The sequence below is a fragment of the Delphinus delphis genome, chromosome 14 (genome assembly GCF_949987515.2).
Source record: "Delphinus delphis chromosome 14, mDelDel1.2, whole genome shotgun sequence".
In the NCBI taxonomy this organism is placed as follows: domain Eukaryota; kingdom Metazoa; phylum Chordata; class Mammalia; order Artiodactyla; family Delphinidae; genus Delphinus; species Delphinus delphis.
Genome location: NC_082696.1, coordinates 34,049,609 through 34,066,151, shown reverse-complemented (window position 1 = coordinate 34,066,151; position 16,543 = coordinate 34,049,609). Strand labels below are relative to the sequence as shown.

The following is a 16,543-nucleotide window of genomic DNA, read 5'->3' as shown; positions in this document are numbered from 1 at the left end:
CTTCCCTGGTGGCGCAGTGGTTGAGAATCTGCCTGCCAATGAAGGGGACACGGGTTTGATCCCTGGCCCGGGAAGATCCCATATGCCGTGGAGCAACTAAGCCCGTGCACCACAACGACTGAGCCTGTGCTCTAGAGCCTGCGAGCCACAACTACTGAGCCCGCATGCTGCAGCTACAAAAGCCCACATGCCTAGAATCTGTGCTCTGCAACAAGAGAAACCATCGCAACGAGAAGCCCACGCACTGTGATGAAGAATAGCTCCCACTTGAGGCAACTAGAGAAAGCCCGTGCGCAGCAACAAAGACCCAACACAGCCAAAAATAAATTAAAAAAACAAAGAAACAAACAAAAAAAACTGATATAAAAAGTGCTAGATGCAACCTATGAATATATCCCTCAAAATGTTTTACCAGTTAATATTGTTTAAGAAATAAAAATAAACAAGAATAAAACCTAGATAGCAGGATTTTCTTATTATAGAACCATTTAACAAATTTTACTGTAGCAAATATTTATTGCTCAGAAGAAAAGAACAAAAATCCTACACATTTCCCAAGTTAAATGAAAGTAGTTTTCTTCATCATTAGCAGCTTAGGCAATATGTGGTTACGTTTATGTGGGTAAAGAGGGATACTTGGCAGTTCATCAATTAGGCAGGAAAGTCCCCACAAAGACACATTTATACATATGATTCACTATGCGTGTATCAAGTCAAATCAACAAGTAGGTATATGATTGACTAATCTCTACCCTCCCTTCTGTGTACAAGACTGTGACTCACCGGGGCTTCCACCATGTTTGGCTTGCTGTTCCTTAGCGTCTTGACCGCATGGAACACATCGACAACATTTTGCCGTTTCACCATTTCAACAACGATGCCTATAGCACAGAACATGCCACTTCGCCCACCACCATTTCTAAAAGCAAAGAAAGCAAAGGCATTTTAGATCGAAGCTTTTGGTGACCACAGGTCACACAATCATGTTTGGGAAAAGAAAACATTATCTTTTAAATATTTTCCCTTTGTGTTTTAATTTTGCTTCACATGTGTGCATGTATGTGTAGAGAGCAGAAAGGAAAGATACTTGAGGATGACATTAACTTAGTAGCTTATACTTAGGGACATGTTACAGGCATAGATGGCTGCAACCGAGACACTTTGAGATTTTGATAGATTTGTACACAGTGTAAATCAGAAAAGTTATTCAGAGTAGTGTTCAAAAGAGTTTAAACTATATAATAACTATACGATAATCAATTTAAAAAATACAAAAGTTGAAGTTAGTAGTGAATCATAGAATCAAGAAACAGGAAGATTGTTTCAAAAGAATGTCTAGTCAAGGTCTGTAAGATGGGAGTCGATTACTCTTTAACATAGACGTGAAGGCTAATAAGGAAATGACCACCAAGGCCCCCCACATGGCCAAGCCAAGCCGCCACACTCACAGGCAGTGGATGATCGTTCGGCCCTCCCCATCCTCGCATTCCTCCTGCCATTTTTCCACCTGCAGTATCAGCTTCAAAAATGACCGTTTGGAGCCAGGCACTTCTCGATGAGAAGCCCACCCTAGATACTGAAACTGCTGTACCATCAGATAACCTTCCTGTGGCTGCAGAGGGAAAAGTATTTTTATGTAAATGAGTTGGGGCTAGAATTTTTACTAAAAAGTAAAAGGTTCATATCAATTTACACCATGACATAAATGACACTGACAATGGATTGAATCTAGCTGACGCAAGTCCAAAATATGTACATACCAGTGCAGAAACATTCTAAGTTACATGAGAATTATCAGTTATACAAAATTCTCCCTCATGCTCCATATCCAATAATCAATTCCTACGTTTATACTTCGTAAATAACTTTCAAATTCACCTCCTCTTTATTGCCACTGACATCATTGCACTCTCAATCACAAATCATAATAATCACTTCTTAGTTGATCTCCCTGAACAAACTTCGATCTCCTTTCAAACCATTCTTACCGAAGGCATCATGATTATTTTTAAATGCAAATATGATCTTGTCACTTCCTGATTTAATGGCTTCCAAATGATCTTAGCATAAAGCCCAAATTTGCTGCCAAGGCTTAAAAATACCTATATGATAAGGCTCCGCCTCTTTCTCTAACTTCACTTTACTCGAACAACCTATTCAAGTTCTAGGCACATTGGTCTTCCCTTAATCTATTTATCAAGTCATTTCTTGCCTCAGGAACTTTGCACATACTCTCCCCTTCGCCTTGAACATCTCCTTCTTGCTTGCTTTTCTCAGTCCCAAACAGAGTGATCAACTTGTCTTGGGTTTGCCTTGGACTTTTCTGGTCTTTGCACTAAAATTCATGTGTTCTAGGAAACCTTCCTGTCCTGTGTAAACCAAGGTAGCTGGATATCCCATGCCCAAAGAGCTCCTACAAATTTTTTCAAATTTTGACTTAAATATCACTAACTCAGAGAAGTCTTCTCTGATCACCCAGCTATGTCAGATCACCCAAATCCTCTGTATTTTGTACTTTTTCTCTGTAAAATTTCATTTATTTGTAAATGATTATATAAGTTGTTTAATGTTTGTCTTCCCTGATAAAATACAAATTCTTTAAGGACAAGAAAGTCTTTTTCCCTTAAAATCTCTATCCCTAGAACCTAGCAAAATACTTTCCAAAGAACAGTATTGTTGAATAAATGAATCAAGACCGTAAACCTTCATATGAAAATGTAAGGAAGAATTTGTAATGCACAAGTGAGCCATATCATAAGGCATCAGATCTGAAGCTTCACATGGCAAGGGCTCATGCATCTTTTGGTAGGACAGGGAACTATCTAGTATAACACCCAACCTCTAGTTGGCGCATACTAAATATTTGGTGAGGTGAATGATATTAAATAATGAGAATGGGAACAGAAAGAAAAATCACGCACTAGTAAGGACCAGAATACCAAATATAGAGGAAGATAAATATGCTGACCAAAAAAAAAAATGTAACGCAAATTTCAGTTCCTGTTCCTAGAATATTTTTCATATAAACAGCTCAATGAACAGACAGGTCTTACTTTCTTAGTTTAGCAGCTACGGTTTCTCAGCTAAAATATTACTAGAACCATAATGTAACAGATGTGCAGACATAATGAGATTCCTTTAAATTAAAATCTAAGATATGCATGAATATTATGACATGATTGAAGTTATCCTTTTTTTCTCCACTGAAATGAGCAATAGAATTGGATATGAATTTCTTCTCTACTTATACACATAGAGACGTTAAGCAGAAACACATATAGCCATTTTGATGTGAGAAACACTGAAACATGACAATTCTAATCACACACTTAAAACAAGACATATACATAGAATTGCTGCTCTAAAAGAGAGTAACCTAGCTCTTTAAAAAGACCATAATTCCATGGAAGTTACTACTGTTTTCTTTTCAAATTCTGCTTGCTATGTGGTTACATAATATAAACAGTTTTCATTAGTACTTTTTGGTTTTTTGAAGGAGAGACCCCACACAATTTGTCACTGAAGGCAAAACACATGAAGTGTCAAGGAAAGAAAGACTTCTGAAGGACACAGTTCCTACTTAGCTGCTGGGAAAAGGCACAGTGGTAGCAGCACTGGATCTGGCTATAGATCTGGGCAAAGCCAGATGCTGGGACATTTAGAAAGATGAAATCGTAGATGAGCTGTAGGAGCAGAATCAGTGATGGCTGTGATTTATCTTTTCCTTCATGCCTGGGGCCCTCTCTTATAAGCAGAACTGGAATAGTGACATGGAACCCTTCTATAATGGCTAGTCCGACACATCACTTCCTCCTGTCATCAGTATTATATTCTTATTTTTCAATGGCATGCCTCTTCTGGGTTGGACTATCAATGCTACTAAAACATGCAGTCAACCTCGAGATAAGTCTACTTATACTCAGGGGCCAGGCACAGACAATCAAACTCACTTGAACCTAGGAATCTGAATTTAGATTTCCATATAGAATACAATAGGCTAGTAACTGACCGGGAAACCTAGCTTCCAGCATTTCTGCTTTCCTGTTTTTAGAATGCATTTTTATTCTAGTGTTAAGGCATAAGATGATTACTAGCTTTGGGAATGATTATATAATGCTTATTAGCTTATTCATTTTACTCTCTCTTTTGTCTGAATGGAAATATACCCCATCATGATTATGGTCACCTGGTTCTGGATCAGCTCAGTTAAAATCATTAATGACTTACTCTTGTTAGATTGCATATCCTAAAAATCCGGTTTATCACATCACAGTCCATTGAACAAGACATACATTCCACTTGGATAGGGCCATATCGTAGCATCCCTTCTTCTGGCCAGTACTGAGGGCAGCCCTAGATGATGAATGTTTTGAAAGAAAAAGAAAATGAGCATTATTTTTTCTAAATAGGGTAGTATAAAGCAGATTTTACCATTTTATTACTACCTTATTAAGTTGTGCGTAAGTACACAAAAGCAACCTATAACCATTAACCTGGGACAAGTCGACTTCATTTAACATCACAATGGAGGTACAGCCATAATCATACACTAATCTCCAGAAGTCTTTCACAGTGTTTGGCAGAGGGTACTGTGTGACGATGAAAGCAGCTGGTTGCCTGTAGCTCTGTGAAAAAACAAGGGAGATGGGGAAACATAAGAACTTCAAATGAATAATTAGTTGTACAAACAGATTCAGCACACTTCAGTGTAGGGCCAGTAAGACACAACAGCTTCATATGGAGATGGAGCCAGCCTGCTGCTTAAGCCCTGGAATAACAGGTTTGGACCACTGCAATATACTGCAACTAGTAATCAGTCAATCTGTTGTATGACTTTGATGCCTCAGCAGTAATTTAAGCCAAGAATTTGTTTTATTTTGTTGATAAAAGTAAATATAGCACAAATACCAAAAGAAAAAAAAAAAAAGAAAACTTCTTGAGGCTAACATCCTTCGTGAGGTACCTGTTGGGCTGTTTCAGTCTTCCAAAGTCTAAGAGGTTAAAGGCATAAAATTCCCTGGCATGTGTGTTTGTGTCTCCGTGTATCTATCTATGTCTAACTGCTATCAGCTGTGAATGGAACTGTTTGGCTCTCCTCCACTCCAAATAAGAAAAACCACGTGTGCCTCAAACTCGTGTGCTTTTATATTATATGGACATTATCAACACATCTTGTAGGCAATCCACTTTCCATAGTTTTCTGGGCATTTCTAATGTATATCAATGATCAGAATGATGGTTTCAATCATTTAAGATTTTTCAAGTGCCAAAGAGTAAAACCAATGCATTTCCTGGGCCCACATAAGAGGGAATGTCTCCTTGTTTACCAAATGCCCCTTGACTGGGACACAGAGCATTATCTCTTTCCAGAAGGAGAGGATAGGCTCATCTGGCCAATCTGTCATTCTACAGACTAATAAGCTGCACTAAAAATGAAATATATATTTCTATGAACTAAATTAATGATTTGTAAAAATATAACTAGACAGTTGCCTGAGATGGATTTCTTCAATGCTGATAAAAATTGTCAGTGATCTCCTAACTCATTTGTATCATACTACTCTTTAAGTCCTTCAAGTGTCTTAAACCAGTGTAGAAATTGACCTTTAAACTTCATAGATCCTATCACCATTTGGGAAATGCTGCTAACCATAGCGTTTCAATCCATGGAAGACTTCAGGATAAATCTGAGGAGATAGTAATTCACCAGCTGCTTCTACTTGACCTTAAGACCTTACAAAGTCACACCCACAGTTGGGGTGAGTACCCTCCTAAAGAGGGTATGAAAGCTCATGGGAAAGGATCAGAAGAAAGAAGTAAGCTTCCCTTCCAATTAAACGTCTGCTCCATGGGAAGGTAAGTCAAGGAAGGCTAAAAGCCTTTTATTCCTTTTTTGAGTCACAGGGGAGGGGAGGTTCCTTCCTCTCTAAGTACAAGAGCACATCTAAGGCTTTGAAATCACAGGATCCTTGGCCTTACCTCCTAATTCTTCACAGGCATGGCGCAGGGTATATGACCCTTACGATGGGGGTAGAGGGCAAGGGAAAGTGGGGAGTGTTGACCAGTGAGCCCACTCTTATTAGCCAAACCGAACCGAAATTTCTGAAGCCCTAACCACACTACTAAATCCACAGGGCAGTTTCAACTACAAAATATATCTGTGTTGAATCACAGGGAATTAAACAGAGAATAAGAACAGGTAGAATACAAGCTTCAGTCTTCATATTGACTAGAAAACAATCTGAAAATTAGGAAAAAATTTGAAAGAAAAGCCAAAGACAAAAAATGCCTCAAACACATGCCTCATCAATATTCTTTCCTAATATTTTCTTTTTCCCTTTTTCACACGGCCTTTTTTCATCCAAATCCAAACTGGCTCAGAAACAAAAAGTTCTGTGTGTTTTCTCTGTATTTAGTATGTTTGCCTTTCCAGACAATTAAAGTTGGAAGAAAAAGTACAATGAGGATCCAATGTGATTTCAGGAGATATGAGTAATGACTAGGCAAGACTCTGGTCACAGCAGGAGTGGCATCTTTCTACTTGAGCTTGCCTTTAAACTATTCTGTGCTGTAGAATAAAAAAGATCAAAGCAACTGGGTGAAAGTTAGAATTGGAATGTGGGCTTTTCTAAGTCTTACTATCAGAAGCTAATTTTGGAAACACAATAGGAGCAATTACTTAGAAAGCTTCATTATTAGTCACCCAGGAGTGAACCCTGACTTCTGATTTCTCCTTACTACAGTTCCATAGACTAAAGAGCAAAAACTAGAGATGCTTATGAATGAAGGTGATAAACTAAAAGGATTCTGAACTTGAAACCCTTCTTACTTCTTCCCAAGGTAAGCAAAGTAAGGTGGCCAAAGACTAATTTAAAATTCTCTTTCTGTACTGTTCTGTCTATGGGACGCTAACACGCTGAGTACATGCTCTACCATCTACAGTGTGAAGATTGGGGTGGGGTAAGAGAGTTCCTTCATTATGATCGATGTGTTAACATGATATCTTCCATGCCTTCCTTAGTTATTTATATCTAGTCTCTATTAATTAATAACCAATGTAACAAGTTAGCTATAAATTATTGGAACACTAAATGTCAGAGATAAAAATTTCCAAACTAACACAATTTCAGTAGAATATGGCATTCTGTGATTTTAAAACTTCGAAATAGATAAGCATGATTCTCTTTCCTGAAAATAATTAGGATAAAAACTATCACCTGTAGATATTTCTTGTACAGAAATTTTATAATAATTGACAACCAAGTGCCAAACTTATAGTCAAGTCTAAAATTTATAGTGCCTAAGAATCATTGTAAGGGAAATTCAAAATCATTCTCCAAAAAAAATTCGTATTTCAATGAAAGTTTCCAATTTTCCTTTTTAGGCCATTTAAATTTTCTTGAAAAGAGAACTAGCCAGTGTTCATCAATTTTGCAGCTTTTCATGATACTTTACACTAACAAAGAGAGCAGTCTCTTACGTCCATAAGAGCAGCATTGATGTAGTTACTACTCTCCCCATCAATTGTAATTAAAAAAGGCAGACATCTGTCAGGTGGCAGCATGTCCATGAAACGGTTCTTGTCATGGTTCCTTGGCAGGCAAGCTATACTGCAGTCCTCAGCTTGTAGTCGAGGGGTGACTGAATTCAAGGTCTGAAAAGAAAAGGGAACCCAGGTTAAAAGACAGTGACCCATTTAATAGCATAACACTGATCTATCAAGCATTTAGGAGGCCAAGTAGAAAGTGAAGGATTTGTGCAAGCCAATGGCATTTGCCACGATGACACGCTGATAGACTTTGTAGTTAAAGCTAATGAAGCCAGAGAAGTGACAAAGAAACAATACACACATTGTACAATGGGCCTCTTCTTAAAAGGGAAAGGGATGCTAAACAACACAGCAACCTGCAAATGTATTGCCTAACCAAAGAAAATGCAATCAAAGTGGCCCATGATGATGACCCATCATAAAGTTATCATTTGTAATAACATTTTAATATGCCATATTTGAAGACATGCTATTGCATGTTGGAAAGAGCACTGGGCAAAGAATCGAAGTATTAGGTTTCTAGAGTTATTCTTTTTTTTTTTTTTTTTTTTGCGTTATGTGGGCCTCTCACTGTCGTGGCCTCTCCCGTTGCGGAGCACAGGCTCCGGACGTGCTGGCTCAGCGGCCATGGCCCACGGGCCCAGCCGCTCCGCGGCATGTGGGATCCTCCCAGACCGGGGCACGAACCCGTGTCCCCTGCATCGGCAGGCGGACTCTCAACCACTGCGCCACCAGGGAAACCCTCTAGAGTTATTCTTGACTTCACAGTCACATAGCTTTAGGGGTGTTTTAAGGGCAATGAAAACATTGGGGATTATTGAGAGACGATATTTAGCACAAACTCTAGCTATTATTATTAATGTTCTTGATCTCACGTTGTGAGTAACACAGAAGGTTAAAATCCATAAGACTGCATTTGGAAAAAGGTTTTAAACACACCCAAATTACCACTAAATTTGACTTTTATGATACCTTTTCCCACACTTTTCCCTGAGTCTGAACTCATTTGCCCTTCAAGATACAGCAGATATGAGCTCATTAACACAAAAGTGACTCCATAATACGTATAATGAAAGAGACGGGTATTATATTATACTTAAAATAGGGTCAAAGTTTATAAATTTGACTTGAAAGATGTTTCTTAGAAGAATTAAGACTGCCCAGAATAAATTGTAATAAGTTGTTCATAAAAGAGGCTGTAGAAATAGTTAATACCTGGAATTCATCTTTGAGATGTGAAGAGTTTGTCTGGGAGTCTATTCTAATCATATCAAAATATGCAGCTTTAAATTCACAGACAGGTATGGCAGTTTCTCCACATAAGCAGGCTTCTAAAATGGCATCATGAATAAAAATGTACTGTTCCTATCAAAAGAAAGAAAAATTTCATAATATTTAATATAAATGTTCTTTCATCAAAGAATTTTTTCTATATGACTTGATGAGCTAATATCGATTCTATGTGAAAAGCACCTAGTATTTAGTTTGATAAATATTGGAAAGCAAACAACAAAAAAAAGGCCACTAGAGGTTAATCAGCAATCAACACACCTCTGTCTGGACCATATTGATACGACGAGATCTTAAGGCTTTGACACAGTTGTAGATGTCAACAACACCCTCTCTTTCAGCCATGTCCAGCATGATGTCAATCACAATGTAACAACCAGTTCGTCCAGCACCAGCACTGAAAAATAAACAGATCTAAAGAACTGCAGGCAGCATGTCTATGAAAATTGAAAGATCCTTCTGATTTTCAAATAAGTGGAATCAAACTGATTTAACAAAGTATAAGACATAATTTGTACTTACTGTGTAAATGCTTATTAATGAACAAATAACTTCATGTAGAGTATCTACTTTGGTGTAAACTGAGGATTGGAACAAATGAAAAGATACAAGCTTTGCAAATCAAACTGTGTTTTGAAAATAATGTATATATGTCACTCAAGTTCCATAGCTCTCTTACAGTCTTCACTTTACATAAATTTCAAGCTCGTAGAATTGATCAAGGAGTGGATTCGTGCTTTAAACTTTCACCTGAGACTGAGAGACTCACACTCACGTGGTTGTGGGCACTCGGGCAAAATGCAGGAATGCTGTCTTAGTCAGACAGACTCTTGTCAAGGCAAAAGAACATTAATTCCAAAACCTTTAAATGGAAAATCTGAGGAGTCACAATTCAGGGGAAGTGTTAATAGTGAGGGTGGGGAAGAAAATGGCGGTTATCAATGGGGTGGAGACCAACAGTAAAAAGAATATTTGAATGGTGATACAAAGAGAAAATGAAAATGAATTGTGAAGTATGAAATATAATTCCTAACAGGTCACAAAGATGCCACTGTCTTACTGTATTTAATTCAGTAATTGAATCATAATTCACTGTTGATTGTTTTACCCCCTGGAAATATTTCTACAAATATTTCTCCAATCATATATAGAAGTCAATGGAGCAAACAAGATATAGTTGGGATTTTTACAGGAAATTCACTTTGTAGTTAGCTTCTTCTTTTCCATAAATTCAGATACCCAAGTGTAAGTAGAAAAATGACACTTCTGTTTCAAGAGAGTATCTGAGAATCTTGGAGCACTTCTGAAGCAAGCCATTCATAGGAAAGTAAACCTCTATGATAAGTCAGGACACCCCATAATTGAAAACCCATCTATCTCATTTTCTAAATGCATAGATAGACTATTAACATCATTTCTTTGTTGTCCAGATTTGGTCATTTCTCTTAAACTTACTGTTATTTAAGAAATTTAAGTAAAAGGTATCGTGGCTATCTCTATTTCTTTTTTTTGCCTACCATCTTCTCAATCACTGTTCCCAGGGTTTGAGACAGGAAAGTAATTGAAGAGTATATCAGATTTCTTGAGGAGGATTGAACAGATTTTTTTTTTTGCAAGGTACACAGTATCTGATCCTAATGGGACGCCTTACTTTTATTGTATTCTTTGTCCTTTATTTTCCCCCTTTTATACATGGTCATTTAAATACTGAATAGTCTGGATTTTCAGAAAGAAAAAAAATGCTTAAGCACAATCTATTATGTAGCTTGGAAGGGACAGTATTTGAAAATAGTGTGCAGCATTTAGGAAAAGCTTTTCAGATTCAGTACATATTTTTCTGTTCATATCTCAAAATGAGACCATGTAATTTGCTTTTAGTGTCTCTGAATGCTTGTTTTAAGAGAAGTTTCTAATCAGAAGAAAGTCTGGATAATCAGATTTTTCTGGCATATATTTGCTGGATTTTACTGATGTAGTCTTCAAGGTTCTCTGATGGATGGCTTTTAAAAAAGAAAATTCTTAAGTAGCTGTTTTACAGCACAAATTCTTGCAATTTAAACCATTTAATAACTTTGTATGCCTCAAATTTAGTTTTTTTTTTATTCTTAGAAGCTTTATTCATACTAACCAAAAATTGGCACCAAAGCCAATATTCATCAACAGGAAAATAGATAAACAAATTGTGATATATGTCATAAAATAGAATATTATTTAGCAGTAAAAGGAAATAAACTACTGATAAAAGCAACACACTGGATGGATCTCCAAAACATTAAGTTGATCAAAAGAAGTCAGACGCAAAGAAGACATAAGTATGATTCTATATATGTGAAGTTCAAGGCCTGGCAAAGCAAATCTGTGGTGATGGAAATCAGAATAATGGTTGCCTCTGTGTGGGAAGGACAATAAACTGGAAAGGGTATGAGAAAACTTTTAGCAATGATGGAATTATTATCTTCCCCCCCCCCACACACACTGTATTTTATTTTTACCAAATATAGTTTTAAAAGCTGGGATTCTATTGGGAATTTACTAGATAGGCAAGAAATCTCTATATTTACCTACCATTCCAAAATATAATATGGGATTTGCAAAAGTGATCTAAAAAAAAAAACAAACCACAACACGCACACAGATGTTGCCACTAAAAGGCAGAGTTTCTACACTCGCAATTATAGACAGTACTACACACATTACGATGAATATATTTATTTCTGAAGTTTCTATTTTATATCCTCCTTAGAGTTAACTTTTATTTTATTACTGTTTTACCTTATCTGTAATACATGAAAGCTGAAATCTTGTAAGCCAGCGGTCCCCAACCTTTTTGGCACTAGAGACCGGTTTTGTGGAAGACAACTTTTCCACAGCCCCCGGGGGGGTGGGTAGGGGAATGGTTCAGGCAGTAACGCCAGCGCTCGGGAGCGCTGGGGAGTGGGAGATGAAGCTTCGCTCACTTCTTTCTCTCTCTCTCTCTCTCTCTCTCTCTCTCTCTCTCTCTCTCTCTCTCCCCCTACCTCTTGCCCTACCGGCCCAGGGGGTGGGGACGCCTGTTGTCAGTATGCATTAGTTTTTGTGCTTACAAGCCTTGTCTGGATATTTTTAAAAAGCTGACTGCACACAGTCAATGCCATTTGGACTACCACTTACCTGCAATGCACAACGATGGGGCCAGCACTGGGAGGGTTGGAGAACTTGACCCGCCGGATAAAGGAAAGAAGGCCTGTAGCATGGTAGGGTACTCCATGGTCAGGCCAGCCGGTGAAATGGAACTGTTTAACTTCACGCATCTCACTGTATCCCCTCTGTGCAAACATGTAAAGAAGTGTTTTCAAAAGGACCAAAATAGAGCCATTAAAGACAACCACGAGTACTAGACCTGACTGACAATGAAAAACATCAGAAATTTATCAAAGACCATGCTTTTTCTGAAAAAGGATGCTGACATGGCCTAGAAGCTTACCTTTATTGTCAGACAACTGCCAAAGAAAGAAAATTAGAAGTCTTGCTCAGTTCTATAAGTCTGGGTAAATTGTATTTACCTTGACAGTCTGTTCCTTACTTGGAATGACAACACATAAAATGATTAGGGGAAAAGGAAGAAATGGGAAGTTAAAACGCTGCCCTATCGACCCAATGCACTGAGTTCTCCAGTGGTGTATAAAAGCAACTTTCTACTTCTCACCTCACAAAGAGATTTTGATGCCTTGCTTATCCATGTTGAAAATAGTTTTGATGTATAGCATGTAGGGATTTTCCAGAACAGTACTACTCTAGATTGGTTTGTAAAAGTATACAGACAGCTAAACTCTTCTTTGGGCAGACTATTTTTCTAAACTCTGTGAAAGAATTCAGCACACAGAGGATTATTTATGGCAACAAAAATACAAAATGAAAGAAGCAAAGCATCCATCGTCATGTCTCTCTCCTGTTGGGTTAATTTAAGAGAACCCTTTCAATGCACATTTCAAAGCTCTTCCCTTCCTTTTCTTTTTTCCCCCTTCCTTTTTGTTAGAAGAAGCCTGTACATTGTAGTAGCAGTGCTTGGAGAATATAGATGAAATGCTGCATAATTTATTTTTAAGAATCCACATTTGTAGCCCCCCAAACCCCACTATGATCCATATATTTCCAACTCTACTGTGAGATCTGTGAATCTCAGTTTCACTTGTTCCTCAGAAAAGGTGGGAAAATTGCATGAAATAAATGAACTAAATTGAGAAAGTTTATCTTTAGATTCCATCTTTTTTTTTTTTTTTTTTTTGCGGTACACGGGCCTCTCACTGTTGTGGCCTCTCCCATTGTGGAGCACAGGCTCCGGACGCTCAGGCTCAGCGGCCATGGCTCACGGGCCCAGCCGCTCTGCGGCATGTGGGATCCTCCCGGACCGGGGCACGAACCCGTGTCTCCTGCATCGGCAGGCGGACTCTCAACCACTGCGCCACCAGGGAAGCCCTAGATTCCATCTTAAACAGACTAATACCACCCAAACCTTGGAAGCCAGTGATCATATCTTATAATTCTTTTTCTTTCCCGTTCCTAGTACAATACCATACACAAAGCAGGGCTCAACAAATAAGTATAATAGTGACAATGATAAACATCACAATGGAATTGTGCAAATAAAATCACTTTCTTAACTACTTTTCAAGTCAGCTCCAGTGAGGAAGGCCATAAATTATTCAAAGATCTGACTTTAGACAATCACTTCATCTCCTCTGCATTGATCCTTTTGCTGGAGTTGCTGTAAGGACCTCGCTCTTTTTAGAAAATTTTAATATCTGGCAATGCATGTTCCCTTATTGTTCATCTTACTTAAATATTCCTGAGTAATTTTCAAATATGTGATATAAAGAAAAATCACTCTTTTTCAGTGTTTTTTCTAAATAACAAGAAAATAAAATAAAAATAAAACCCCAATAATGTTACAATGTTAACAATGTTAGCAAGTCTCCTTATTTTTCTAATATAATTAGAGTATGCCTATAAATGTCTTTTAAATAAAATTAAGTGCATTACAATATCTATTAATAAAATCCCATGGTTTTGCTCCTGTAATGCACTAAAATAATGAAATATCCTGCTAGATTTCCTACCACAGTTGTAAAATCCTTGTATTCTTAAAAAACAATCATGAAATATCATGTTGCGATCTTTTCTTAATTCACTGCTGGATTCAAATTTTCAGCATGTTCTTGAATGAAGTTGGTCTGTAATGTATGTGTGTGTAGATACTTGAGAAAGGGAGAGAGAGACTGAAAAAGAGAGAGAGACAGAGAGAAGAGCTCGAGAGAGTCCTATTTCTATGTGGTTCTGTTATCACAGTTATGCTAGCTTTTAAAATACATTTAGTTGGTTTTAATGATTTTCTATGGCCTAAATAGTTTGATTAACTTAGGCATTGGCTATTCATTAGTTATTCTTTAAAGGTTAAAGAAACCTCAATTATGAAACCATAATACAATTTTAATGGCAAATTTTAACACTCATTCTATTTTCTTTTACTATCTGTTCAGATTCCTAACTCTCTTTGAGTCAAATTTTGGAAATTATTATTTGCTAGAATATCAGTGTACCTAGACTAAAATCTGTCTCCAAGTTCACACGAACTATTTTTTATAATTTTCCTAATAGCACTGTAACTGTAGTATACACCTTTTGTGTTATCTAATGTTGCATATTTTGTTTTGATTGTTCTTCATTTGGAATTGACAAGTGGTTTAGTTACTTTATTCCTCTTTTCAAGGAAATAGCTCTTTGATTAAATTTATTCTTTTTTGTTTGTGTTTTGGTTTTATATTTAATTTTTCCTTTGTTTTATTGACTTTTTTTCCTGATTTTCTAATTTTATGAATTTTCACAAGATTTTAGACTGCCTTTCAAAATAGAAATCATTTTTGAGTATATATTTTTCTCATAAGATAACTTGTGGGAAATTTTGACATGAAATTGTTTATCTTTACAATATAATTTTAGTTTTAAGGCTATAGTTCAAAGATTATTCAAAAGAGGCTTTGGTGATTTCTGAGCCTAATTTGGGGGATCATTGGTCAGTGATTTTTTTTTTATTTTCCATTGGATTTTGGAAATGTCTTGAATTTTCGTTATACATTCAGATTTCCTTTATAACTAAGTACATGATTGATTTTTTATAAAACTTTAATGAACTTATTAGAAGAATGTATACTCTAAATTCTCTCTTTCCATAATAATGGGATCTAGCTATTCATTAAATCATGCTTGATGGTTCTTTTCTTGAAATCTCCTACATCTTTGCTTATTTTTTTCTACTTGATTTGTCTAAGAAATTTTCATACATACTTTATAGTTGTGATCATCATAATCATGTTGTTCTGTATGATGGTACTTTCCATTTAATATTTCCCCTAATTATTTTTTATGATGGTAAAATTACTTATAAATATCATTTGCAAAGAGTGGTATTTCCAGATCATAGATGTGTAATTTAACTATCTATTGTGGACAGTTACGGTTATCTATAATTTTCTATGACTATATATGAGTCATTGTATTTTTAATAAATATTTTAGGATAGATTCATAGAAGGTAAGTTTCTTGGTCAAAGGACATCAATATTTTAAAGTTCTGTAGATACACTGATTTACAGAGGGTTTATGTCAATTTAAGTACAATCAGCTACATATGAAAATATCTGTCTCACCATATCCTTAAAATCAATGAGGATTAGAATTCTTTTTTAAAAAGGTCTGGCTGATTTGAAAGTACAAAATGGTATAGCATGAGGTTAAACATTTTCAATAGGCAGCTTAGCAGTTCCTTTTTTGGGGGGGGATTCTATTGTTTCCTTTCTATTTATATTAACGCTATGAATTAAGAATATTAAATAATCACAGATTTGTTTTGTTGCGTGTACATCTTTTAATTTGAAATTTTTTGATACAGATAATTTTACACTTTTGTGTGGTCAAATTTATTAAACTTTTCTGCAACAATGTATGTTATTGCTCCTACGTCTTACTTCAGTCTACTTACACTGCCCACTCTGCTTCAGTCTTTCTGATCCTGTTAAAAAAAAGTCAGATCATGTTACTCCTGGGCTTGAACCCTCCAATGGCTGGCTACTTTTACCTTTAATACAAACTAAAATCATCATAGTAGCTCATAAGGGCTCACTTATCTGGCTCTGTTATTTCTCTGACTTTATCTCGTATTTCTTTCCCCTTCACTTACCTATCTCTGAATACCCTAGATTCCTGGCTGTTTCTCATGATGACAGGAATATCATGCCTTTAGGTCTCTGAAATGACTCTTCCCTCCATCAGGAATATTCTGCCTGGGACAACTTCCCTGGGATATGATCCTTCCCTGGGATATATAATAGTTGTATCACTCCCTCCCTCATTTCCTTCAAGCCTTTACTTATGTCACTTTCTCAACAACTCCTTTCCTGATCATTCTGTTAAAACTGTAGGCCATTCCTTCCTCTACCTCAGCAATTTTCCCTACTTCCATTCCCAACATTATTTTTCTCCATGGTACTTTTCAAAATATATGGTGTATTTGTTTATTTGATAATTTTTAATGTCTTTCTCCCCTCAACAGACTATAAGCTCCACAAGAGCAGGGATTTAATATGTGTCCCAAGATTTAGAAACATGCCCGGCACATGTTATGCTCTCAAATAAATATCTGTGGAATGAATGAATGAATAGATTTGATAGC

At 36.6% G+C, this 16,543-nt stretch overlaps 1 protein-coding gene across 3 annotated transcripts in view; it reads right to left on the bottom strand.

Moving 5' to 3' along the window:
* The window catches only part of PTPRK (protein tyrosine phosphatase receptor type K), a 568,874-nt gene that overhangs the window by 4,153 nt on the left and 548,178 nt on the right, over positions 1–16,543 (bottom strand). For all 3 annotated transcript variants that reach the window (XM_060029986.1, XM_060029983.1, XM_060029984.1), the window contains 8 exons: positions 11,990–12,144; positions 9,101–9,236; positions 8,765–8,914; positions 7,481–7,654; positions 4,494–4,625; positions 4,228–4,353; positions 1,449–1,612; positions 784–919 (listed from right to left, as the gene is read on the bottom strand). In XM_060029986.1, the coding sequence (XP_059885969.1) occupies positions 784–919; positions 1,449–1,612; positions 4,228–4,353; positions 4,494–4,625; positions 7,481–7,654; positions 8,765–8,914; positions 9,101–9,236; positions 11,990–12,144 (1,173 nt within the window). The remainder of the gene's footprint in view (positions 1–783; positions 920–1,448; positions 1,613–4,227; positions 4,354–4,493; positions 4,626–7,480; positions 7,655–8,764; positions 8,915–9,100; positions 9,237–11,989; positions 12,145–16,543) is intronic.